Genomic DNA, 26,812 nt, shown 5'->3' on the forward strand with positions numbered 1-26,812 from the left:
CAGAGGAGTGGGGGTTTTGTTTCTGCGTTTAGAAGTTCACTGCTGATCACCAGAGCCTCTTCAGCAGTAAGACTTCTGCTGTAAAGCTTCAGGAGTAATTTTAAATTCGTGGTAAGGAGATATCTGTAGAAATACTCTGCAGAACCATCACATCTCAACAGATTTGCCAAAGGAGGAAAGACAGAGCCATAGCCAAGTGGCCAGTGTGCTTCCCTGCCACCCCACTGTCCAAAAGCTCTTAGCAGGAATTTGCTAAAAAAACTACAGATCTAAATTACTGCTCTTTGCCATCTAGAAAAAAAACATAAATTACAAAAATGTTGAAATTTAAAAAAAATTCTCATTTCTTTTCAGGAAATCAGCTAAGTATTACTCAGAGGATGGTCTGTTCTCTATGTATCTTTCATTTCATTTTTAAATTTAAAGATAACACTCCCTGACAAAAATAAAATGTAAAATACGCTACATATGGTTCTACAGAGTCAATACTGATATATTTTCTCATGAGTAACAGGTTAGTCAAAACATGCCAGACTCTACCTTTTCACACAATAAAATTAGCAAGCCTCATATTTAAAGTTATTTTGTTTAAAATCAATAAAAAACAAACCCTATATTACTAAAATGCTTTAAAACGTAAGCAGTACAATCTCAAATCATGCCTCTTAAAACAAGTAAAGACATTAGTAAATACATAATATATCAGCTTGGTTCAGTATCAGCTTCAGTTACCTCGTGATGGAATTACTGATGTTTTCTGGTAAAATACTGGTTAGCACACAGATTTTGCACTCAAACATTATTACTATTCTGCTCAGTTACAGCAAAAAATAAAGGAATATTTAATAAAAGTCTAAATTTCCATTCTGCTTCTGTTTTAATACTTTATATTTTGAGGTCACTGTCAAAGAAAAGGGTAAGTCTCAACCTTTCATGACACCATTGTATCACAAAATAAAAATTTAAAATCTTTAATACAGCAAGTTACTTAAAATGGGAAATCTGTTTCTCAGTAAATCAATACAAGTGCTAAATTCTATTGCTGAGTCACAAGTCAAAGGAAAGAAAATGTATCAGAAAAAAGTCATATAAAGCCTCTTTTCTTTTCAGTAACCCACACATATTAATTGTTCTTTTCCCAGGATGCAAGGTGAAGTCAAGTTATCAACCAGAGTGTTAAAACAACTGACAAGACTCAGATTTTCCCCAAAACCGAAAAAACCATTTTTCTTCCACATTTTTTAAATTTGAAAATGGTGGCAAGGGTAGAAGAATCAGAGTATTAAATACTAAGCAGTAATGTTAAAAATGTCTTCTTTACTCAAATAGGCACACAGAGAATGTTTTAAATATAACTTAATTCCAGTGTTAATTGAAATGAAAGCTATTTTGTGCCAGAATTAGTAGAATGATTTTACAGTGAGGTCAAATAGACTGAAGTGAAGATGTTTTGAACAAACAGCAAAAGATTTCTGTTGTGCTTTGAAAGAAATGGCTAATAAAAAGGTCTCCAAACTTACTGATTTTTTGTTTTCCTTTTTTTCTTTTACGGTAGCTTTATTCAGTAGAGAGTGGCAAGTTGCCTACAGAACAGAGATGAGCACAAACAAGTCACAGCACCAACTACATACAGCAACAAAAAACCAATGTTGACTTGTACATAAATTACACAGTAAAATGTAACAAACATAACCAACAGAAAATGAAATATATCAACTAAAGACTGATGATGGAGTTTTTATTCCACAATTTTATTACATCTTATTTACAAAGCACTAAGTACAAAACAAGCAAATGTTGCATTTCAATCATTTCTACTATTTCTGGCTAGATTAAAAGTCAAACCACATTCATACTGGTCATTAAACAGTATATTTAGCTTTCAAATGTATTCCACCATCCCTAAATAATTTCAATAGCAAAAATAGTAAAGTGTTATACCTTTGAAATACATATTACTTTAAAAAATAAATTTAGAGTTTTAAATCTTCCCAATGTTTCTCTGTGTGTCCTTCAATTTAGTTAGATCTGTGAACCATCATGGTCATACTACTTTAATAGTTAAACACTGCCATAAAACACTCTGTGGAAAGAGGAAGAAAAAAGCCAGTGGGTCTGCATTCATTTATTACAGATTTCCAACTCAAGATACCTTGTTTGTGCTTATTTCTGCATTTCATTTAAATGCAAAGGGACCCACCAAGAAGCACCACATTTCCCATCAGGATTTGAGCAAAGCCACAGCACACCAGCCCTGTGCCCTGCTCCCCTGCACCCAGGGATACTTTGGTCCTGGAGCTCAATCCCACACCCTTCCCATGAGCTGGAACAGTAACTCAGCATCACTGAGAAGCCCTGCAGCAAGCACCACCTGGAGCTGTAGCAACAGCAAGCCAGCAAGGTGCTACAGTTTGAGAGCAAGCATGCACCAAGAGGTCAAACAACCTTCACAGTATCACCCAAACTGGATCTGGAAGAGAATTTCTACAACTTAGGAATGACAGAGTAAAAAGAAAAAAACCCAAACCACAACACAAGAACCCAACAGTTCATAAAAGCTATTCTGTTAATCAAGCTAAATTTAAATAGTTCAAATTTGTGTGAGACCTATTAGTATTTAACCCACTGTGCCTCTGCCAAATATCTGACTGTGTAATTCCTCTGGAGCCAGCCTCTGTAGCTGCCATACACACTCTGCATCAGGCTACTGCCTTCAAAGCAACCAAAAGTCCCAGTTCCCTTTATTAAAAAGAAAAATCAAATATGTTTTGTGCATTTTTAAAGAAATGGCCAACACAAAGTCTTTATATGAGTTACTCTGATCAAGCTTGTTTGTCACCACACTCCTGATCATACCTTACCTGGTTCCCTGATGTTTCCCAGTGCAAACACTGCTTGGGCTCTGCTCTGGCCACAGAACCAGCCAGCAGAGACCCAGTACTCAGCTAAATGCACCATCTCCATAATGTTGCCATACCAATTAGCTACAGATCACTTACAGAACACACCTAGTGAGTATTTTTTGCGTATTTTTCACTGAAATGAAAATAAATCTGATCCATCCTATTAACAGCAGATAAAAGCAATGCTAAGAGATGTAGCACAAGATTATGGCAAATGATGGGAGGAACCATCAAGCTTGCATGTGGCATTTTCAGTTGCACTCAGATACACTCCCAGCCAACCTCTGTGAGCCTCTGGCCATTTGAACTTGCAGGAAACCAAGGAAACCAACTTAATCCCATCATTTCCTAATTATTAAAAAAAAAACGAAACCAAAAAAGCCACAAAAACCACCTCCCACCAACTTAATACAACCAACTGCTGGAAAGAGAAAGTGGTGACTTTAAAAGGCACTTACACAAGTTGTTATAGCAGAAGCAAAGGCACATTGTTTGCACACCTAATTCACTCCAACACCTCACAATAACAACCCAAGACCCACAAGAGTCACAACACACAACTCACTGCTTCTCAGTTCCAAGTTCTGAGGATGACAGCAGTTGCATTTATTAATAGAGCATCCACTGTAAAACCATGACTAGACTACACTGTGCAGCATTTTTTATTACTCATTATTAGTTTGCATAGCTCATAAAATCTCTTTTCCTTGCTTTACTTGAGACCTGCCCACCCTGCTTAACTGAGAGCACAGCACAAGCATCCTGCCATGCACAACTCTTCTGACAGCCCTCAGGCAGCACTGGAATTGTATCTCCTATGAGCCCTCAGGCCAGCAGGAGTGTTCCCTACTGCAAGTTTTAGCAGCCACTAAATCCATCAGAAATGCACAAAGAGCAAGAGAGCCCAATGAGCCCAAGGCTTGGAACCTGCTGAGATGCTGTGGGGAGCAGCAGAACCAGGACAGAGCAGAGGAGTCAGACAGGGGGGTTCCCTTCCTCCTATTTATCTGCTGCATTTGTACATACTCTCTGTTAGCAAAATTCAGCCACTTACTGCAGGTACTTCAGCCCTTTGCATACTTTCACATATTCCAGGAATCAGACAAGACACAGTTCCCACACCAGAACATGTTGTGCAAAGCAGATGGAAGATACTTTAATTTGTGGCCCAAAATTTGTCCAATGGGACAAAATCCCTGTTGTCATTCTCTCTCTCAAATACAAGAACCTACAATCCTCAAAAGGACAGAGCATCTGCAGCAGCCTAGTGCCAAAGCTAAGCTTATTCACCCAGCAACAGGCTGCTCAGGGCTTTCCTTACCAGCTGCTCACAGCAACCAGACCCTCCTGAGATCAGAACATCATGAGGAGACACCACACTGATCACAATGAAGCCCCAGTGATGCAGGGTATTGCCCTCACCCACAAATGACATTCTTTAGGGAAGCAAATATAACCACAAACAATTCACTACCAAATACAGCCACAGGAGCTCAGATGGCCAATTCCCTCCCTTATGCTCAGCTTCAATCCAGTTTCTATAATCCAGGACTTGTAGTGACTGCAGTCTCCCCAGCCCAAGCTCCAAACTGCTAGAAGTATAAAAACCAACCCCAAAGTTTAGGGGCAGGCAACCAGTGCAGGCATACCTGATACAGACAATGGCACACACTGCGAAGCTGTGGTGGGAACTCCAAAGAAGAATTAATGATTGCATGAAAAAACTTTTCTGTCATTTGCAACAGACTCCTCTGGTTCTCTTCGAGGCTTTCTGTAGGCTCCAGCCTGAAACAGACCCACAAATGTATGACCAGCAAGGAAATACATTAGAGTAGCTGTACTTCTATCTTTGGTAGTAACCTGATTTCCCAGGGTAAACAGAAATCTTTTGAGAATATTTATGGTCTTTCACACAAAAGTTTCCATAAGTATTTTAAACAATTTAAGTTACAAATATAAGGTCATTTAAAACTCAGTAATAAACAGATAGCTGTAAGTGGGATTCTCTCACACCACCCCATATAAAGACATAAATAATTCCAACTGATAATTTTATCATCAGTTTTATGTTGGTTTCTCTGAAAGGAATTTCTGAGGTGGACACTGATATCTGAGAGTTAAACTGTGAGGGCTTATCTTTTGGTAAGCTACTTAAAAGAAATACTTAAACTTTTTCTAAGAGTTGGAGATAATTCAAAACACCAGAGCAACTGCTACTAAATACAAGTCTTGAATCATACAAAAGAAATTAAAGCAAAAAATTACACACAACATGGCCACATTCCATCTTACTTCTGTAACTAATTCAATGACCTAAAGCAGATGCTTTCTGGTACTACTGGAAATCCCCACAATAGTGTCCTACATAAAAGTATGCAGTACTAAGTAGGAGAAGAGGGCCTGCACAAGCTCTCCATTTTCCTGCCTCTCTCTGGGCTTAGATGACATGCAGCAACTCATCCTGCTGTGCTGATCAGCTCTGTACACTCTTCCTGGGGTGTAAGGGCTGCAGACACACTTAATGTGTCTGGTGAGGTGAGGAGTGGAAGAGTATGGAAGTATGAGAAAAATATTCATAACAAGGGAAACCAAATCCTATTATATTTACAGTGAGTGGGAATCATGTTTGTAAGTAAATACATTTCCTCCCTGCCCCTGAATCTCAAACCTTGTTGGATCCACCTCAAAGCTAACATGCTGCCATTCCGAGGATGTGATCACAGTCCTTAACAAAGGTTCCAAAAGCTTCTGCAAATACGTAGCACCATATACCTATGCAGAAAGAAAATCAGAGTAAGTGGCCAGATTAACATAGCAGTTCACAGGAATGGGTTCATCAAACATCAAAACATTAAAAGCAAAACTTCTTAAACTTAATAGATACGAGAGGTGAGACCAGCTTAAACTGGGACCCAAAGGCAACTCTGGACAGTTTTAATCTAATGGAGTTATTTTCATCCAAGTGCTTAACACCACAGACTGGTAGATTTGTATTTTTATATTACTAAACCTTTCCTGTAACTGATGTGTAGCAGACAGAGATTAGATGATATACCTTAAAACAGAAAGTCATTATTTTACTGGCTAAGCTGTTCCCTCTGAAGAGTGTCTGCATGGAATCTGCCAGTTCAACCTCCTTTGAGAACATGTTCCAGAGCAGCTGGTAGAGCAAGTGTCGGGAGTCAAAGAGTGTGACCAGGACACGAGCCAGCTCATCCTTAAAAGAAGCAATGACATGTCAGTCAGTCAGACAAAGCAAGTATGACAAAAAGAATTATTAAAAAAAAAAAAATCCACCAAGTGTTTTGTACTAATGCTTTAAATATGCTGAGTCTTGCAGGTAAATATCAAATTAAGCACACAATCTGTCTTTAAATCTTCCCCATGCTATTGCTTGTCTTAAAATCTGCCTCACAATATCCAGTCATACAAACTCATAATGGTCAGTGCAGACAGACAAGCAGTTATTCTGCTGTATAACAAAGCCCAACTGATCTTGCTAAAAATCTAGAGAAGCAAACAGTTTCCTTTGCATTACAGCACACATAATCTGTAATAAATCACTAGCCCAAACAGAAGCATTTATTACAGTAACTGTATACAAAATTATTCTCAGACATTAACTAAAAATTTCCTATAAAAATGATGTTTATAATCAATCTCTGGCAATTAGATTCAGAAGGCTTTTCAAGAATATACTGAGAAAGGCTATCTCATCTCTCTTCATCAGACTGTTGCTTCACCCTTAATCTTTGGACTGATTTTTATTTCATGTTTTAATACTTTCAAAAAGGTAGGAAATAAAATGCATGAATCAACTTACCCACTGAGAACAAGGCACCACATTGGCTAAAGCCATAGCAATAGGAAGCTCCCCCTGGTCACCCATCATTGTAACCAACTCCACCAGTCTCTCAAACCGATCTGCTAGCACTGTTTCTGCTAATGTATCAAATTCTGTCCCCTGCTGCAGAATTTTGGTGAGGACTTCCATAAACGTGGCTCTTGTTTGGAGGTCTTTATGATAGCCCAAGCCTGATTAAAAAAACCCAGAACTACTCAGGAAGATGTAAAAACAATTTAAATACCAATGTCTTCATTATGCATTCATTTATACACAGTTATCTCCAACTACTTTACCTATTGAGTGCATCAGGCCACTGTCCACATTTGCATTGAGTAAGTTGGACATGGCCAGCACCGTGCAGTGCCGGAGCGACGCCAGCCGGCGAGACATCCCCCGTTTCCTGCCCCCCGTCTGGGCACTCTCATCTTCCACTTCACTGCAGTCATTTAGAAGGTTCATAAAGAGTGTAAAATATCTAAAGAAAGAGACAAAGACTTGGATAGCTAAACCAGATCCTGCCCAGGCAACCGGCTGAAGAGGTCAGCATACAGTAGCAAACAGACAATAAGGCTTCCCAAAAAAATCTCGTAACTGCCCCAAGTTTCTTTCCTGTAGCACAGGCCAAACTTGCAGATCTGTTCTAACAACCAGAGGGCACTGTCCTGAAATTCATATGGAAATTTTCTCAAACCAAGCAAATTAATTTCACAGGTGTGTTCTTACAAACAGATGTCTTGAAAGACATGTTAAGTTTCATGGATAAAAATGTAATACTAGAGCAAGCTAATCCCTCCTGTGAATTAAGCATGCATTTGCCATAAACAGAAAAAAAGCCCAATTTTATAATTATTTCCTAAATGAAAATGTTTCCATAAACCTAGGAGGCAGAGATCTGTGAAATGGGATATATAAGCAGTAATTCCTATTTGGGCAAAATTGTTTCTGCTAGAAACAAACACCACAGTTTGCAGTAAAAGCCATATGGAGCATTTACTTATAGTCATTGTATGGAAAAACAGAAGTCACTACTTACTTAAGAAATAACTGAGATTTTGCTTCCATCAACTCAACACCATCCCCTTCTTCAGGCTGTAGTGGAAGGCCAGCAAGAAGAGAGACAACTGCTTCCATACTTGCTTGGTCCAAATCTCTGAAAAAGAAAGTTATAAGAAGCTGTGTAGTAGCTCAGCAGAATTAGCCTCTCCTTCCCCTTGATAATTTTCCCATCCAGTACCAAGTCCCTTTTCCTTACATTCCTGTTTCTACTTCTCCTGCTGCTCACCAAAATTTAAGTTCTGGTTTTTGTCTTTTCCTTAAAACTGTTCAAGGAAGTCCACATGAGCCAGCTCATCTGTGGGTATCAACCACCACCTGGAACACTTGTGAGCACCTTTAGAAATAATTTAAGAGTATTATTTCTTACCTTGTCAAGCACTTCACATCCTCATCTGTTGCTTGGTTAGATGTTCCCATAACCCAGTCTGTCAAATATTCCACCATCTTGTTCCTGTTACATATTGATATATTACTTTAGCTTTCTTCTTGTTTTTTTGAAACAACTCTTTCCCCAGATATATTTCCTACCGCTGGCATCATTTAATGCAACACTTACCTAAATTTCATTTCTTGGCAAAAGGAAAGGTCATCCCTCCTCTCCATCATTACTTCTACTAACTGACATAGCTTAGTTTTTATTTGAATTGCATGTACCAAATTTCCAAGCACACGCACATACCTGAAGGAAAAGCAAGCAGAAAAACCAGAAGGGTTTACCTTACTTCTGAAACACTACTTTGTACAGAAATGTGAACAGGATTTCTTACCTAACCAGATTTAACATCATTGTCTCAATACTAGCTTGTCCAAGATGTTCTGAGCTGCCTTCTGTATGATTGTCAAGCAAATTCTTCATAATGGCAATGGTTTGCTCTACAAACTGTGTGTTGGTCTCAGTTAACAAAACCTACAGGAAGAAGATGGGTCATCTTAATACTTTACACACAAAATCAAATAAAATTATATTTAGCAGAAATACTGCTGCATTTAAAAAATCTAATGGAATGCATTTTTCAATTATCACCAGGCTAACAGAATTCCAGCATAGGTCAAGATTAAATATGTCAATACAACCAGACATAAGGATTCTGAGAACATTCTCACAGATTCTGTATTCAAAGTTCCCTAAGAACTGCTAAGGATTCAAGAATATTTTCAATTACCCGATGTTAAGTATAGCCTGGAATCACAAATACAGTAATTATTAAAGCATGCTGCCAAGTAGAATAGCAGTGCTTGCAGGTTTTTTTGTACACAAACAGGTATCAGTTTCAATGACACATCTGAAAGAGAAGACCAACGCTTTTTATTAAAAAAAAGGGGAAGGACCACATCAACACTTTACCTGTCCTTGAGAATCAAAAAACTTGCTGATGGTGTTCTTCAGTTTGTTAAACAGCATTGGATAAAGTGCTGGACTCAACTCCAGACCCACCAGGTCTTTGATATTAGTCCGTATCTGCAGCCCCACCTTCTCGTGGTTGCAGACCATCAGGCTCAGCAGGCGGTCGATGAATTTGCTGACGGGCGTCTCGGGGTTCCCCTCAGTGGACACCATGGACACCATGGAGCCCTTGCGCTCGCTGACGGGGCCCATGGGGGGGCTGTAGGTGGCCAGGCCCGCGTTGCTGCGGTGCTGCAGGCAGACCCCCCCCAGGGCACAGAGGAACCCGGTCATGTTGATCCACTCCTGAAGAGAGTCCGTGTCAGACAGGTCGATGGAGCCGCCCCCGCTGACATGGGACATCCGCCTCTTAACGATGGTCTTATGGAGACTTTCAGTCACCTGAAGAGGAACAGCTGCAGATGAAACCTCTGCAAGGAGAGGCAACTAAGAGACAGATCAGAACGCTGAAGTATTCTGTAATGCAGCCTTCTGCTCACAATTCCAGTCTCAACAATTTTTCTAAGATTGAGCTGGCATTGCTCATTGTGCCAGCATGAGCAGAAATCTGCTCAGAGGCACTGGTTTTAGAGAAGCTGAAAAAGGCTTTTTGGTCTCTTAGTAAGCACAGAGGACAAACAACTACCATTATTTTTCTAGAATTCAATTCCTTAAAACACAAACAATATTTTGAGTTTTGAAGGGTTAAACCTCTGGAAAAATTCATAATCACCTGCCCATCTTCCATTTTGGTCTTTGGATAGTTAAGGATTAGTTTTGTAGCTTGTTCCCATTTTGCATGTGTATCCTCCCAAGCCTAAAATAAAACATATGAAGAGTCAACTTCAGAACTACCTGTAACAGCAGTATTTTCTGTTTAAAGCAAAATAATATGCGATCAATGAATAAATTCAGAAGGAAGTTTACCTCTGTGTTTCCTGCAGTTGGATGTTCAATACGCCTTAGTAACGCCATCACCCTCTTCTGAAGAGCTGCCCTCCCTACAAAGCAGCACAGAACATTTGACTAAGTTTTTTGAAAAACAACCTGAATCACTTATGAGATCTTTGAAAGCAATTATTAAATTACAGAGGAACATAACCCCTTAAAGTGTTTAGAAAATTATCCTTCTTGTTACACTCAAAAATCCCTATGAACTCAGTAACAAGTTCTCTGCTCTTTTCAGCAGTTCTCATGACAGATATTTTGCTTGAAGGATGAGCATCAAGCAAATAAAGAACCTGTTTAAAGAATGCAAACAGTCTTATCATACAGGCAGAAAAGTACTGTACTGATTGAGGATTCTTACCTGTTGACATCATATTGCTAACAGATGCAAACTCCATGAAAGTATTGTAGTTTGGCAAAAAATTGTGCACTGAGACTTCATCTACTCCACACCTGATGTCAGCTTCCTCACAGAGGTGGCGGAAACAGGACATGGCCACCAGGACTGCCTCAATGTCTGGGCTCCACAGAAACATGTACAAGGCAACCTCCAGCTTGGTTTGGGCTTGGCGACAAATGGGTGTCCCACTGCACCCTGCTGTGCTTTCCTTGGGAAACAGAACATTCTGAATTTGGTAATATTGCTTAGGAATATGGCAATTTCATTAAAATTCTGCAAACCTTAACAAGGTCAGAGTCCTATCTTTTATGCTGCTGCACAAACACATTAGCTAAGAACCTACTCCTTTCATAGGGATAACAACACACTTAGGAAAATCTTACTGATACTATAGAATTGTACACTAAACAAAGCTGAAGTTTCAGCTCACAAAATACGTTCTAAATGACTTCATTTTTTTCCTGCAGCTATAACTAGTAGTAAAACTGGGCTTGAGAAACCTGTCCACCCAAGAGTTTACCTTGCTAAAATATTTTATCTTATGATCCTTCATGGTACATTCAAACACACATGAAACTTTAAAAAGTGAGATTTCAGATTTATTAACAATGACTAAAAACTTTGAATAATGCGTAGGGATGCCACACTCCCCAGGTATTACAAAGAATTCTCACATATTACTTACCATGGAAGAATTCCCTTTCCCTTTCCTGAGGGTAGGTCCTGGAGCACAGCGAATTATCTCTTCATGGTCAAGAGAAATTTGACTGGTTCCACCTCCAGAGCCATCATAAAGGAAGAGAAGGTTGCAGGAACTCCTATCTGATTGCTATAGAGGGAGAATAAAAATAGTAAATCAACTCATTTGTTAAAAAGATTCTCATCTTAATGAATATCCTCTAAGCACCAAGAGAAAAGATTTTGAAAAAGAACTAATTACTTCTTAACTGGAAGAACGAGAGTATTACACATACTCCTTATTTAGAGGACAGCTGATTTCATTTAGAGGTCAAATGTAAAAATCTTCCTGAATTCACAGAAAGCCAGAAAGCCCATGCTCTTCAGTTGCAACATGGAAGATTGTGTTTTACAAATACAGGTTAAGCTAGAGCTATCAAGGGAAAAAGCCTACTAACTCAGCACCAGCACAGGCAAAAAGCAGCATCCATCAGTAACAGAGCTACTGAAGTTGAAAAGGGAAGAAAAGAAACAAGTTACTTAAAGGTAAAAATTGTCTTGCTGGAAGAGCACTTCTCAAGCTTGCAATTACTTTTAGTAATCCTAACAGACAGATGTTAACATTCACTCACTTTGTTTTTCAGAAGAAACTTATTTCTACAGATGAGAATCTCCCGCAGCCACTTGAGGATTTCTGTACTGCTGAGCATCTGATGACTGGTTAGTTTCTTGCAGATATAAAAAAGCATTTGTGAACTGCAGCAAAATGAAATTCACCATTAGCTTTATAGTCTAGTAAAAATTTTTTAATATATATTGCTACATTTTACATAGAAATAGGCAGTTAGCATGAATATCCTATACAGGTACTAGCATCATCTTTTAAAATGTAGAATAAATATAATATTGGTGTGTCCTTTAAATGGCAAGCTCCCCTCTGACCCTTCCCACCGCCCAGCTGGCCTTTTTAGCTCCCTAGAGGAAGTTAAGCAACTTGGGTACTTGTTAGAAGTCCAGACTCCAGGGCTGTAAATTCAGAAGTCCTCCATTTATCCACAGAACAGATACAGCACAGACAGTGGCAGAACAAGTTTACCTACACTGCTCTGACAACGTGTCTCAACTCTGTTCTGGAAGGAACACATCTAGGGATGTTCCTTCTTCATATCCATTCAGGCCTCACACTCTCTGTTAAAACTGCCAAAGGGTCCAAATTAGTGTCAATTTTAATGGGTGTTTCCCCCAGCCCAAACAGACCACAAACTCATTTCTACTACTAGAAATTACAGTCATGACTTTCAGTTACTGCCCATCCAGGTAGGGTCAGCCCCAAACTGATCCCAGAACAAGCCCCTCAAGCCCTACAGGCCCCTTTCCTGGTGCTCAAAAGTACTCCTCCTAGGCTGTCCTTCCCTTCCTTCTTGAAACAAACACCTCTACTAATTCAGATTACATCACCAAATACTTTTTTTTTAAATTGTTTAGCTCATGCAATTCTTAGAAAGCCAAGCTTAGAGATTCCTACTTTTTGATTTAACCTTTTGTATATTCTGATGTTTTAGAATTTCATTTCCCTTCATACTCTCCAAGAAATCAACCTCAACAACTGCTGTGAAGTTATAAAAAGCAAGATGACTTTAATGAATAAAAATTCTTAAATATACAGGAATGACAAATGGAGATCACGGGACAAGGGCAAGCTACTGCCTTCTTTAGGTGAGGGTTTCAGCCATGATTAGCAAATCCCCACTTTAGAGTTGTTTAACATTACCCTCCTCCAGCCCCAGAAAGATAAAACAGAATTTAAACAAGTTTTTAAATTTTGAATAAGGTGGAAAAGTCTCTACCTTTTCAAACTAATAATAGCTTCTACACCTTAACACCAGTCATTAAGAAAGCCAGGAAAGTGTTGATTATATTTTTGTTAAATTTTCACAGTTTAAGGAAGATTAAATGTTTTCATGAGCACACATAACAATTTTCCCTGCAAATTCATGTTGATGTTGCACAGGTTTCCCAACACCTATTTCAAAGGAGAAGACAAACCAAACAGCTCTTTCTGTAGTTTACAAAAGTTAACTGACATACCTAATTTCCCAGAATGTTTCTATAGGGGCATCAGGGTTCCACAAGTCAATGCTGTCCAATTGGTGCAGAACTAGCAAGGCCTGAATTCCAAACAAAGAAGTTTCATTACAGGCAGAAAGTTACAAAGTACATCAGCACAGGCAGATAAATGGGTGTCTAATTACATTTCAAAGTAGTTACATTGTTTTAAAAAGGAAGGAAAGACACATACTGCATTTTATATAGAAAAACAACAGTTCACAGTTTGAGCCACAAGTATTTCATTTTAGTCTTAATTACATATTTGCAATCTAAACCTTGAGGTTTTACCTGGGATTCCCATACAAATCCATAACAGACACACAGACAGTGTTTTTAAAAGATATCTTTTGGCTTTGATAGTTTACTTAATGGTGCTCTCTGCAAAGATGGAACAGAGGAACTGTCAGACCATCTTTGATCAACCCTGGGGATGAAGAGACCATATTAAGAGGAGCAGGGTAGTCCCAGGAGGCAATATGTGAATTGCTTTTTAGAATTTTCCTACAGGCTCTTGTAACAAGAAGGACTTGGTAAGTCTTCCTTGTAACACTTCCAGTGCAGGAGACGTTTAGAAAAAAAAAAAAAAAATAAAAAATCAATAGAGACCAAACTCTAAGACACCAAACTTCAGAGCCAATCAGTACCCCAGAGCTTCTACACAAGCCTTGCTTTGTCTGTGTACTGATCCCCTGGCACAGAGCACAGGTGCCCCTTACCTCCATGGCTTCCTGTGCTATATCTGGCATGCTGGATTGTGGAACAAGCTGGACAAGGCCTGTAATTAATTCAGCCGTGCTACCCTGTGTCTCAGGCCCTTGCTTCCTGGGATTCTAAGCAGCAAAAAGGAGAACAAGTTAAAGCTGTAAAACTTTTTAATCACTGACCATTCTAGAAATAAAACCAGGGGGATTTCTGGATCCTGAGAAGAGCACCTCATTTCTTGTTAAGCTTGACACCCCTTGCATACCACATCTTTGACAGAATTGAAATATTTTTAAATTAAACAATAAACACACCTGAGAAAATGGAAGAGGGAATCTGTCTTCTTACTCACTGAAATGATTACAAATTTTCCCTAAACATAACATTCCTCTTAGTCTGTTCCCTTCTTGTTGTCCCCCCCACACACCTTTCAGAAGAAAAGAGCTTTATGCTCCTTTTCATTGTGCTGCTTTGGTTCTGCAGCATTTTCTGCCTTTTTTTTTTTTTTGGTTTTGTCTTTTCCATTTGAAAGCACAGAAGCATTATAAGCAGAGCAAATAACGAGTGAAGAAGTATCCTAGATGACAGGTTTATGGTTTTAATTTTTACTAATGTAGTACCTTTTAAAGTAAATTTTCCTATGACTGCAAGTATGATATACTTACACACAACAAAAGCTTTGGATCAGCATGGATCAGTTTTACCAAGGATAACAGCAACAACTTGTAGCTTTTGGTTTCCAGATCAGTAGGTTTTTCTTTAAATTTAAGGCTTGTCATTTTCTCCTTAAATGTTAGACTCTGACAGAAGGAAAAAATGACAGTCACAGTCAGTAAGGTTGTGCACACAGTAGTTACAATTAAACACCCTCTCAGGTGTATTGCTTTTATAATCCAGGATTTCGAAAAAAGTTTAAAAATACACAAAATTCACTCAAGCATAGTCACATAGCCTTCTGCCTAAAAATCCCTTTTTACATATGCATGTGCTATCACTTAATTACATCCTTAAGTTTCCTTAAGAATTACTTTAATGAGCTGCATGTGGACATAGGTTTTTGTGTAAGAGAAATGGTGGCAAAAGAAAAATGGATAAAAGGACCAAAAAGAATTGACAGCAATATTCTGTGCCTGAGAAAAACAAAAATATAGATGTTTCCCAGCAAGCCTGAATATATCAGAGTGTAGGGAACTTTTTTCCAAAGGCAAGTGTGAGCTATATCACGTTCTGCCACTACTGTTCACACAACAGACCCAGGTAGCCATAGGACCCATATGTCCAACAGTCACACACTGTGCTGCCTGTGAGGGGGGTACAGGGATGCTACTGGCTGTAAGGATTTCAAAAATTAAGCTTATGCTTTAATCCACAGTGTGCAGAACCCTCCAAACCTGGATGCATGCTAAAGTCTGTCAAAAATACAACATACGAGTGTGGGTGTATTTTCATATATATATATATATATACACACACATATAAATACATTTATTTAAAAATAAGAGCATGAATTAATTAGATTCCAGTATGTCCAAAGACAAAATATTTTCATCTCGCTCATATAAGTTCACAGAATTTATATTTGCATTAATTTTCATCTTATATCAGCAGGGATGAAGTTAGCATTTCTGTTTACAGCCAACAAAATAATTACAAGAAAGTCAATTGGACAAAAAAGACAAAGTAAAACACTCTTCAGAAACTTAGCTTTTCAAACTGTTCTGTCTAGTTTATTATTTGCTAAGATCTCAAACAATAGCATTAACTTGTTTTTCATTTTCACTAAACTTACAAGTTTTAAATGACAACAACAAACAACCCTAGGTTGAAATAATCTTTAAGGTAACTTAAGAAGAGATATAACATTGAATAATCAAATTGTACAAGAATTAGAACCTCATGCTATTTTGCTAAATAGCTATTGTGAAAATAGAGAAATAAAATCCCCTATATAAAAAGCATCCACTCAGGAAATTCATACCACACTGGTAGAAGTAACTAAATTCTGTGCTACAGACTGCTGCAGTTAGGGGAACTCTGAGAAAAGGCACATGGTAAAAGAAGCTGATTTGTTTCTGTAAAGCCATTTTGTTACTTCACAGTCAAAGCTCAAGTCTATCAATAAGCAAAGACTGGGACACGACTTCTCCCTGTAAATATATCCCAGGGAGAAGCACTGGTGTGAAGCTAACAGACACCACTGGAGCAAGAACAAATGGGGTAAGTTAGACACAAATAAGTTTAGGCTGGAAATGAGAACACAATTCTAACCACCAGAACGGGGGGATTCTGAATGAGCATCGTGATGGAGAAGTAGGGGCCAGAAAGAACAGACCCAACACAAAGCCTTTCCTGCTAGGAAGGAGCTGGACTGGCTGTGAGAGGGGTGGCCTTGCAGCTGCCAAGCAGAGTGCAGCTGAGGTCTCCTCCAGTCCCACATTTCTGGGGTGGAACATGCTCCCTCTGGTACCCCAGGGAAGTGACTGCAGTGGTAACTATGCACAGAAAAGTCAGAGCCAGGAAAGGCTTTTCTGTGGTAGTTACAAGGGGGGATACTTACAGCAACAGAGGCCCACTGCCATGCAAAGCAGTGACTGGGTGGCATCTGAGCCTGACAGCGACAGCAGCCAGAAAGAACAGAAAATAAGAAGCAGAAGACAAAGCACCACCAATCAATGTCCAGTTGCCATTACAACACCCCTGCTATTTTCTCAACAGATGAATATATAAATTTAAAAAGCAAGTTAAACATCTTGTAGCTTTCAACTAAAGGTATTTTGATCATTTGCTTCCATCTGAGAAGCCCAATAGGAATATTTTCATGTCTCATTTTAGGCCTTCTAGAACAACCAACGAAGTTCACTTGACACATGGGAAGTCCTAAATGGAAAGTTCCAAAGAAAGGCAACACAGCTGCATGTAAATGTACTAAAAAAATTTTTATGAACTACAAATTTGAATTTACTCAAGTTTTTTTCCAAGATAATCAAGAATACATACTTTATTTCATAATGGCTGAAAAAGCTTTTACTCTGTTGCTGTCAGCAAGACCAAAGAGTTGACTTGCTCAACAGAAAGCAAGACAAATGAAAAGGAGAGGTACTCATGCCAATCGGGGTAAAAGCATTGTGGTGTTCAGAAATTATCTTCACATACAGAATGCTTTTTTTTTGCCAGATTAAACAAGAACAAACATATTACCTAGCTCTTCACACAGCAAGAAAGCTTAAAATAAACAGTTAGCCACAAAGGACAGTTACAGGAGAAATACTTCTCCATTGCCAGTTTAAGAGCAGCATGAAAACTGAGAAACACACATCACTGACTGAAACAGTAACACACCACAGCCTGCAAGGGTTACAGAACATGTATGGCTCTCTGTTGCTTTTTGGATTGCAGTGGTATTCCCCCCCTCTATTTTCCAGTCTAAAGTTAATTAAGAAGCTGGAGTGGGATGGAGACAGAAGGAAAAGCAGAGGTGTGTGTGTGAGGAGGCTCTCTGGAAGCCCTACCGGGGTCATGCGGATGGCAGGGTGAGCCCCACAGCCCTGCACAGCTTTGTGGAGGGTCTCACTGAACATGCTGCGCAGCTCCATCGAGTGGCAGTACACAGCATCAATCTTGGGCCACCAGTCCAGGGCAGACTGGAAAGAAGACACAGAAATGCTCAAATGATTAACTGGGAAAACAGGAGTTAAGCTATTGGTTATTTTATACCTCTAAACATTACAAAATCTGAGGTATAACTGACCTTTACACAAGTACTCTATCTACACAGTTTTACCCTTAGGCTGATCTTGCATTCTCACCATGAAACTCAAGATATTTAAATGAGTTGCTTCCAACTTAGCAGCTTATTGTACTGCTGTTTTCTGTGAACAAGCACAAGCTCTGAAACCAGGGCAGATCTAAGGATACTGAATGCTAGCAATACTTCAAAACGAGCCATGCACACTCAATTCACTGCAAAACACTAAACAAAATGGAAAATTGGTATTTAGTGAACTTAGCAGGATCTGAGAAGCTGTATTACTCCACCACAGATATCCCACCACATCTACTGCAGCCTTTTTGCCCTCCTGTGTCAAAGTGCCTCATATGTTTTTGTTTACTTTGTTAGACAGCATAGACAAAGATTTGTATGCCCTTCTTTACTAACAAGGAACTCTTGCTGCATGGATTTAGGCAACAAGATTTGGCTACTACTTAAATCATATTTAATAAGCAGATATTAATCTGAATAAAGCCCCAGATTGCTGGGCTGATTAAATACTCTCAGAACTTACATTTGTGATTATTCGGTGGAGCGAATTCACCAACACATAATGAAAAGTTGATGGGGAATTCTGTGCCAAGCAGATCTACAATAAAAATGCATAAAAGCCACTTAGGAACATATTTTCTTTGCCATCTTTCTTATCACAATGAATAGCATGTTGGAAACTTTTTATTAAATTGACAAAGCTGTCAAATCTAAACATGAGAAAGTCTAATCAGCTAAGAAAATATTTATGGAAATATGCAGGGATTTATTACCAGGGGGATTTATAAACTTGAACTCATCTATGAGCTTCCAGCTGCTGTTAGCATATCTTTTATAACTGAGAGGTCATCCACAGTGCATGGAGAGTGAGTTATCAGCAAGTAGTGTTCTCACCTTGAAGTGCTGGTTATTGTGAGGGTTTATGCGGAAGCAGGAAACCAAGCAGTCGATCATAAGGTCTACATCTGCATTCTGACTGCCTCTTGAAAAAGGTTTGCTTGGATTAAACAGCAGATTCTATATATGTCAAAAGATAAAATAAATCAGATGCCAAGATTATCCTTGTCTACTTTAATCATTTCAACTGAAAAACACTATACTATTCAATTAAGGAGAAATTAAAAAGTTGATTTACGTGTGTTAAAATTCAAATTTCCTTGTTGCAATTAGGAAACAGACATTTTTACCTTAAGATCTACTACCATGGACTGCACTAGTAGGAAAATGACAGAATTATCTTCCCAGTTGATGTAGGTAGATGCTTTGCACAGTTTTACACAAGCAATAGCAGCACTTTCAGTAAGCTGTCTGCTCCCACTGTGGCCTGCAAGTGCTTTCCTGAGATTGTCCAGGAACAGTTTCTGCAGAATTCAAGTCAGGAATAGTTATAACCAGAGCTCTGGTAATCTATGATCATGGTTTTTATATTCTTAAATACTAAAACCAAACAACATTGCATTTTCTAATCAGAAATATCGAGACTGCAAGAAACAAGTTCATGCAACATTCTGGAGACATGCTGTATTTATTAATGACATTTATTTTGAATTATCTAAGACAATGAGAATGCACAACCATAGATGGTTGTTTACTCTTAACCATAATGCAGTGAAAGAACAGAGGTGAGAACTTCGAAAGGGTTCAGAAACTTACACACTGAATTGTAATGTGCTTTCTATGCATGGAAGACAAAGTGAAATATACTTGAAATACTGAATAAGCAAAGACATCCTCATAACCAAAGCATGCTCTAGAAATGAGAAGCAGAATTCAGATACTTTTCTTCTCTTACCTTGTTCATTTTAGTTTCCTCTACCACATCCTTTGCTATATCTTGGATAATCTCTGGACACAGGACCAGGAGTATGATTTGCAGTGGCCAAACTGCTGCTTTACGTTTCGTGCTTTCAGCAAAGCCATCCACTAAGTCAAACAACTTCTCTGCACAGTCTGCATAAAATATAACCCCAAGTTCAGTAGGAGTTTTATTTATGAAAAGGTAAAGAACAGGTATAAAAGAGCAGAGGGATAGCTCCACTTGCACAGAAAAATGCTTGGCTTTTGCGTAATACTGGGGATAAAATGGTCTCAACACAGTTAATGACATGGTTTACCTAAAAATATAAATTTTCCACTTTTCGGCTAGGGAAAAATACAGGTGATGTTATCTTAAGGTTTTTTTTTCCCTGTATCAAGATTAAAAGTATATATCTAAAGAGTTTCCATCTTTGGAGTCTCATTGCCTTGTGTTGTGAAACACAAAATGTAGTTCTTTAAAAGTTGACTCAGGAGACAAAAGATGGAGCTATATATCCTTGCCTGCCCTGACACAGGCTGACAGAAATTTGTTTCTTATTTGCAGGCTACTCAAGAAGCAAAGTGGGCACAAAATGCAGGTGAATGTGGGGATGTCTGAGAAACCAGCTCTTGAATTCCAACATGTGTTGTGCCTTACCAGCCATATCAGTCTGTGGTGTTTGATACAGCTTTGTGAACTCATCAGGATAGTTTTCCACCCAGTTCCAAAATGCCTGCAGATAATGCAAAACATCTTTACATTCCAGAGCCTAAAAATATTTTTTCCTAAATGACGTATTTAATTAAATGGAGATCTCACTCTTACTTCTAATCATTCACCATTTCTTGCAAAACATATACACAGTATGCATCAACTTGTATTTTATAGTTAATCACTGGAAAGTCTGCGAATAAGCAATGAAACAGAAAATCAATATTAAAATACTTACTTTTTCAAGACTGTTGATAACAGCTAACTGAGCTACTTTCTTAAGGGCTTTAAACTTGAATACTGTCTCTGTAGAAGTAAAACATTTCTGTATTTAGAAAACAAATCTGATTCTAAAAAGCAACACAGATTATAAAAGACATTTGAAGTGCAAAGTTTCTTTACGTTACTTAAGTATTTTTAAGTATTTTAAAATATTTTAGTAAATGTGTGACTACTTCAAGTAAAACACAGCAATAAAAGGATACACATATCAATATCACTGTGTTATATCTAACTAGCTATATTTAGATAAAAATATTTCAAAACAAAGGCTCAAATCATACCTTGCAAGAGTCGTTTTAGTTTGGAACAATCCACACTGATGTACTGTAGAAGTTCTATATCATGAACATCAGCATTATCTTCTGAGCAAACAGTCAGTTCCTGTAACCTAAAAATAGGCAAAGTACACTCACTTCTCAACCAGATTATATCTGAACACATCCCTATAATTCTATACATTGGACTAGCAGGGGAATATTGTATCATCTCCTCAGATAGATTTTTCCAAGTTTCAAATTGAAAGACAGATCATGCATGATTCAGAATTAAAATTATAGTCTTGTTCCATCCTCATACTGGAAATGGATCTAGAAACACCAGAGAGGAACCTCAATGCCTGTTTAAGCCTGAGATCTGCCTAAATCCTTCAGTTATCTACCATGCTAGAGCAATCTTGTTATCTTTATAACTAAAAACTATATTCATGGAATCCTGACACCTTTGACTCCTTAACAGCAAGTTCATTTCTCAACAGTGAAGCAGTGAGTGATGGTGCTTGGCATGGCTGAAGTGAGCTACAACCACTCTTGGTAAGCTTAAGGAGGGGAATGTCTTTCTGGCCTAAACAAATGGGATGAAGTTTAATGACTCCAACTTAAACTCCATGGCATCTCCTCACAGTTTTGTCTGAGATGATTTACTAAACATCTCATCAGATACTCAGCCACTAATAACTAAATCATATGTTCTCACAAACTCAAGATTGCCATGTCTTGTTCCAAGGCTACAGATGTGTTTTAGACGTGGAATGTGGTTTCTAGTAGTACACACAAAAGCAGTTCTTCATTTCTCCAAGGCCAGGGAAACTTAACAGCCCTGGCTGGGAACGGGAAGGTCCCCACTGCTGTGCTCTTCGTGCCAAAAATCCCCCAGCTGCTGTACAAGGCCTAGAAATATGCCTAAACAGGAAGCACAGGTCAAAAGATCAGCAATGCTAACTGTCAGCAAGCTGACCCCTGTGGAGATCAGCAACAACTGGTCAAATAGTTAACTATTTATGTACAAGCTATCTTGAACTGAATAACAGGTTAGGGAGAAAGTACCATGCTCCCACTCAAATGGATGGTAAGGAGGCCTTTGGAGCTTGAGAACCAAACTGTGCAACAGACACAGCAATAAATACAGATCCATGGACTAGATTCAAAACCTGCCAAAGGATTTCAACTGAAAAACACTTCTTACAAAAGGAGCAAAAGAAATTGTTTCCATTTCCATAAGCAACAACACTTAATCAACCTACCGAGTAAAACCACATCCTCCACGTTAGCTGCCAAGTCCATGTTCTTGAAACAGAAGTTATCAAGGGCTCTCTAGAAGTTTTTAATATACTTACTTACAATTTCAAATAATCAAATAATTTTAGACTGATTTCTAAAACACAAGTATTTGCTCAAATGTGGGAATGGAACTGTTTTTAAACTATGAGGAATATAAAAATGTAACTAAATATCACTTAAAATATAATTAAAAAAAGCAATGAATGGAGGTCACAGAAAGTACAGTGGCAACAACCTAGAATGGATGTGAAACAGGTTCCTTTTGTACATTGAGACGCACGTAAAACATTGAAAGGTGGAGGAAATTTCACTGATGAACTCTCTTGTTAAGTACCATTTAAACAGTTAACTTTCCTGAAGTTAGAAAGACCCCAGCTCCTGGTAATCAGGCTGCAGACACAGACCTACCTGGTGGAGATGCGGCTGAACACAGCGTTGAAGTTATTGCAGCTCAGAGAAAAGAGAACCCCAGAGGCAGAATTCCTCAGCTCAGCTGCGTGCTGGTTCCCCTCACGGTAGGTGTGGATGAAATGGCAGATTTCTGGCAGCAACTGTTTGACCAGCATAGTCTCATCTAGTCGCATGGTATCCTTTGGTTGCTAAAAATAAACATTCAGTACTTCATGAAATCCCATTTCCTAGGTTTAGGGGCAAAAAAAATGGAGCATCTGGCACTGGTAGGCACAGGAGCTGAACCTGAACTTGTGCCTGCCTGCAGGTCAGCACTGACCATCAGGTAAGGAGAGCACACACAACAGGCTGCTTTCCATGGGAACAATGACCCCCATCATCCACACCACCTCACATCTTCTGTTAAGTCTCCAAAATATGAAGGACATCAAGTTGATCAATGTCATCAAGTATCAAGCAAACCATCAAACTAGGTTTTGAAGTACAACACATTTCTGTTTTGATGAATGCACCCCGTTTATCTGGGTTGAGTATTGGCAGTAGAGCATTAACTGTCTCAGCTTTGACTGGAAACTGGAAGGGCAAGGACCCACCCCTACTTCTCTTCTGGGTAGTATCCTACCCACTATATTTTGACATCAAATATCTTTATATTTAAAAAACAAAAACCAACAACAACAACAAAAATGAAAAAGAGGAGCTTCTCCCTTGCTCTGTCCTGGGATTGCTCTGAGTCAAAAATGGCTTAACTTTCCTGCAAAAGAATAATCTAATTTTTGCCAGTTTGCACAGTATGAGACATAAGGAAACTATTTACAAAAGAATTCAAAGTGAAACTTTGCTCTACTAAGAGCAACTTTTAACAGAAGGGTCAGCATTAAAGCTTTCTAAAATTCTACCAATGAATTTACCATAGGGAATTGGGAAGTTTCAGAGACTCCCACTTAGTTGACCTGAGTCCTGTTGCCATGAGAACTTGATGAAACATTAAGCAAGAGCAGGGAGCAAGAAATAGGTCTGAAGATACCACAGAACACAACGCTCTTTGTATAGGACTTTGGCTCAGTCTCACTGAACATATACTGCCTCAGCTTGCTCTTGTCTGAACTGACAAAGCAAGAAGCACTCAGCACAATTTGAAGCTGTTCAGATCTCATCATGTATCGTTTCAAACAACATAGCTATAGAAATATTTTAAAGGAATTAATTTCTGCAGTTAAAACAAGTTTTTTGACTCAGCAATGCAGACACAAAAAGTACCAAAACAAGGCGTTTACCTCAGCTGTAAAAGCTGAAAATTATTCTGGAAAATTTATTTACCTGTATCTTTTGTGAATTTAGAAGAATTCAAAGCTATTCAGACTTTCTAAATAATGTAATATAAAATATGCTGCTTGACAAACCTAACCAAAAGGTCACTACCTTATAAAGAAAGAACCTTCAAAAACTGTTGCAGGGAAACAGCAAAGAGCTTAGATGATTTCATGACATTCATCCAGGAATACAGCTTTAAAAAAAATTCCTTTCTTGTTAAAGGAATAAACAATTGCAAATTTTGCTCACAGTGAAGTTTGGCTTTGCAATTACACAGTTCAGCACAGTGTGTTGTACAACTGTTTACATCCCAAAGGTAACAGCAAACTGCCTGGCAGCACAGCTCTGATTGGAGACCTCAGGACTGGACTCCCAGTGGAGTTTGGACATGGTTAACTAATGTAATCTAGGAAACACCTGCAAAAGTCATCTTTAGCATGGTGATAGCAAAGTTTCTGCTGCATGTAAAACTACACGAAGAAACTATTTCACTGAATGAACATTTTTTGAAGCTTAAAGAAAAATCAACACTGTATGCATAAAATTCAGTAGCATAAAACTTATAATACTTGTACTGAATTACCTTCTCCTTTTCCCATGATTTACTATCCCATTACTTTTGCTATTTAAATTGTGGGATGAAAATAGCTTGATGCATCTGTTCATAAAAATACTGAGCTAAAATGCCACAAGCATTCAAATCTTAACCAAAAAATCTATCAAAGATTCATAACTACATCTAATTCCTCATCTCACTTTGTCTCTCACTTTACTTTGGTCAACACACTTCTCTGAATACAGCTCTCTTCAATTATTTTTATCAAATTATTAGAAGAAAATAATTATTTTTAGCTCCACAAAGTAGGTGAGTGGTTGGAAGGGCAAATTCAAAAGTTTACTTCAATCTATTTAACTGAAAGAAGTCCACTAATTTTAGGCAAGAAAAAAGCACCCCATAAATCTTTAACTTAGCAATTATACCAACTATTTTCATGTATAGGAAGCTTTAGGATTTTTTAAAATAGCATTAATTCTACTTCACTCTAAATCAGATGAGTTTTAACTTTAGCATCAGTAATTACAGATACACAACCATTTTTCTTGTACTCTCAAACTCACTTAATTCCAACTTAGCAACTGCTTATGCAAGCCTACTCACCCCTGCCAGACATTTTTCCAGTGTATCCAAGATAATCAGCTGAGACAGATATAAATTCTTTTCAGCAGCTTCTCCAAATATTCTCTAGAAGTAAAAAGGATATGGATTCATCTGAGACACAGAAATTTGACTTGTAGCACATTGAAGTCACATTGCAGAGTGGGACAAGTTATGGCTCCTTTACTGCTCTGGTTTTGGGTTTAGAAATAAAGCCAGCAAAAACTGGATTAAAACAGGAATTAGAACCTTACTGCTGAAGAAGTACCTTTGTCCAGTCAACAAGGCCAAATCTTACAAGGAACAGTTACAGCAAAGTAGGGCTGGAGGTGAACTGCAGCCCCTCACCTTCATCAGGCCTGTAATTTACTGAGAGATGAAGGTCACACTCTTCTGAAACTATTTCCCAGCTCTTTCCCCATTTTATATTTCAATGGCAGCATCTTAATAGAATGGATTCTTCTTTCTTACAAGAAATCCATATCAAGAAGCTTAACAGAGTCTTGCACAATTCAGCAAAGACAACAGAAGAAACACACAAGACCCTCCAGAAGGATGCCACACACTGCAGATACAGGACAGAAGCAGAATCCCACTGGGTGTTTAAGCTGGCACCTGATTTTATTGCCAACAATGGTTTCAGCAATATAAAGGCAGCAAAATAAGGCAGAAAATATTAATCCAAAAATATACTGTTGCTAGAGTCTGCCCATGGGACACATGTAGAAGTCACCCAAAGGAAGCTACATTTTAAACCATGTGAGAAGTTAGCACAGCTAGGCTGAAGTTGCAGCACAGTGCTAACTCTCAAGACATTTTTCTAAACGTTTTGTTTCAGCTATAGAAATCATTAAAAATATTGCTGACTCATACAGTAGCTCAATTTGTCAAACATAAAAAATATTAAGTCTTGCTCTTCAGTGCAAAGCAGATGTTGACAGGTCCAAAACCAGATCTGCCATGAAAAAAAACCTAAACAATAAAATTAAATAAATAAAACCAAACACATCTTTCTCCTCATTCCTAAACTTCCTATTTATCCCAGCTGATGGCATCCATAGCCATTTTTCTAGACTTGACAATATGGATATCCACATTTGGGTTTTCTCTTTCTAGCTTTCTCTTCTCTTTGGTTGCACTGAGATATGTTTTAAATGGCAGTTTTAGTGCTGCTGGTGAGTCAAATATTTTGATGGATTTCAGGAACCATTTATGGTTCCACTGGAGGAAGAACAAAAAAGCCAGGATGCAGAAGGAAACCATCCACTAAGACACCTGGCTCTGAAGATTTCTCTTTGGGAACCTGTGGAAAAATCCTGTTGAATGTCATCCCTTCACAGCAGTCTACTGGCCCCAAGTATCAACACCACATGGTTCAAGGAGGGGCTGTGACCCAGATCAAACAGTAACTGGCAGAGATGTGTATCACTCCCACAGGTTTTTCATTCATTTTCCTGACTTGTCAGGTTCTCCTGGAGGTACAGCTCTAGAGGGGCAGTATTAGACAAGAGGTTGTTTTCAAAGATTTTTCTTACAAGGCTTCATCTCCCTAAATTTCAAGTGACTCTCTGCAGATTGAGTAGTGTGAATAAGTAACAACCATTCTGAAAAATTTCTCAACAATCCAAATTCAGAAAACTTACCATGTTATTAACATTTTTTAAGATATTAGTGAGACCACTGATGACCAGTGAAAACTTGTACTTGGAAATGTTTATGAGACATTCCTTGTTGTGCTCCGTACTGACTTTGGTGTGGGTATTCTGCTGGCCAGCCTTTATTGGAAGCTACAAAGAG

At 38.4% G+C, this 26,812-nt stretch overlaps 1 protein-coding gene across 8 annotated transcripts in view; it reads right to left on the reverse strand.

The window, feature by feature from the left end:
- The window catches only part of NF1 (neurofibromin 1), a 72,899-nt gene that overhangs the window by 39,260 nt on the left and 6,827 nt on the right, over positions 1–26,812 (reverse strand). For 3 of the 8 annotated variants that reach the window (XR_011730174.1, XM_071765465.1, XM_071765466.1), the window contains exons 2-31: positions 26,659–26,802; positions 25,019–25,102; positions 22,543–22,733; positions 20,860–20,966; positions 20,535–20,602; positions 20,243–20,318; positions 19,580–19,737; positions 18,975–19,148; positions 18,682–18,804; positions 18,311–18,385; positions 17,537–17,668; positions 14,693–14,827; positions 14,042–14,155; positions 13,305–13,384; positions 11,849–11,972; positions 11,224–11,367; positions 10,500–10,746; positions 10,118–10,191; positions 9,924–10,007; positions 9,152–9,592; positions 8,574–8,713; positions 8,363–8,485; positions 8,174–8,257; positions 7,784–7,900; positions 7,044–7,225; positions 6,727–6,938; positions 5,959–6,120; positions 5,572–5,675; positions 4,553–4,688; positions 1,521–1,583 (exon numbers count right to left, since the gene is read on the reverse strand). Coding sequence is in view for 4 of the 8 variants with exons in the window: in XM_071765465.1 (XP_071621566.1) it covers positions 1,521–1,583; positions 4,553–4,688; positions 5,572–5,675; positions 5,959–6,120; positions 6,727–6,938; positions 7,044–7,225; positions 7,784–7,900; positions 8,174–8,257; positions 8,363–8,485; positions 8,574–8,713; positions 9,152–9,592; positions 9,924–10,007; positions 10,118–10,191; positions 10,500–10,746; positions 11,224–11,367; positions 11,849–11,972; positions 13,305–13,384; positions 14,042–14,155; positions 14,693–14,827; positions 17,537–17,668; positions 18,311–18,385; positions 18,682–18,804; positions 18,975–19,148; positions 19,580–19,737; positions 20,243–20,318; positions 20,535–20,602; positions 20,860–20,966; positions 22,543–22,733; positions 25,019–25,102; positions 26,659–26,802 (4,098 nt within the window). In the remaining 4 variants the exon portion in view is untranslated. Of the gene's footprint in view, positions 1–1,520; positions 1,584–4,552; positions 4,689–5,571; positions 5,676–5,958; positions 6,121–6,726; positions 6,939–7,043; positions 7,226–7,783; positions 7,901–8,173; positions 8,258–8,362; positions 8,486–8,573; positions 8,714–9,151; positions 9,593–9,923; positions 10,008–10,117; positions 10,192–10,499; positions 10,747–11,223; positions 11,368–11,848; positions 11,973–12,316; positions 12,414–13,304; positions 13,385–14,041; positions 14,156–14,692; positions 14,828–17,536; positions 17,669–18,310; positions 18,386–18,681; positions 18,805–18,974; positions 19,149–19,579; positions 19,738–20,242; positions 20,319–20,534; positions 20,603–20,859; positions 20,967–22,542; positions 22,734–25,018; positions 25,103–26,658; positions 26,803–26,812 lie in introns of those variants that run through there. The other 5 variants (XM_071765467.1, XM_071765468.1, XR_011730175.1 and 2 more) reach the window with 4 other exon arrangements.

Source organism: Heliangelus exortis, chromosome 21, assembly GCF_036169615.1.
Source record: "Heliangelus exortis chromosome 21, bHelExo1.hap1, whole genome shotgun sequence".
NCBI lineage: Eukaryota > Metazoa > Chordata > Aves > Apodiformes > Trochilidae > Heliangelus > Heliangelus exortis.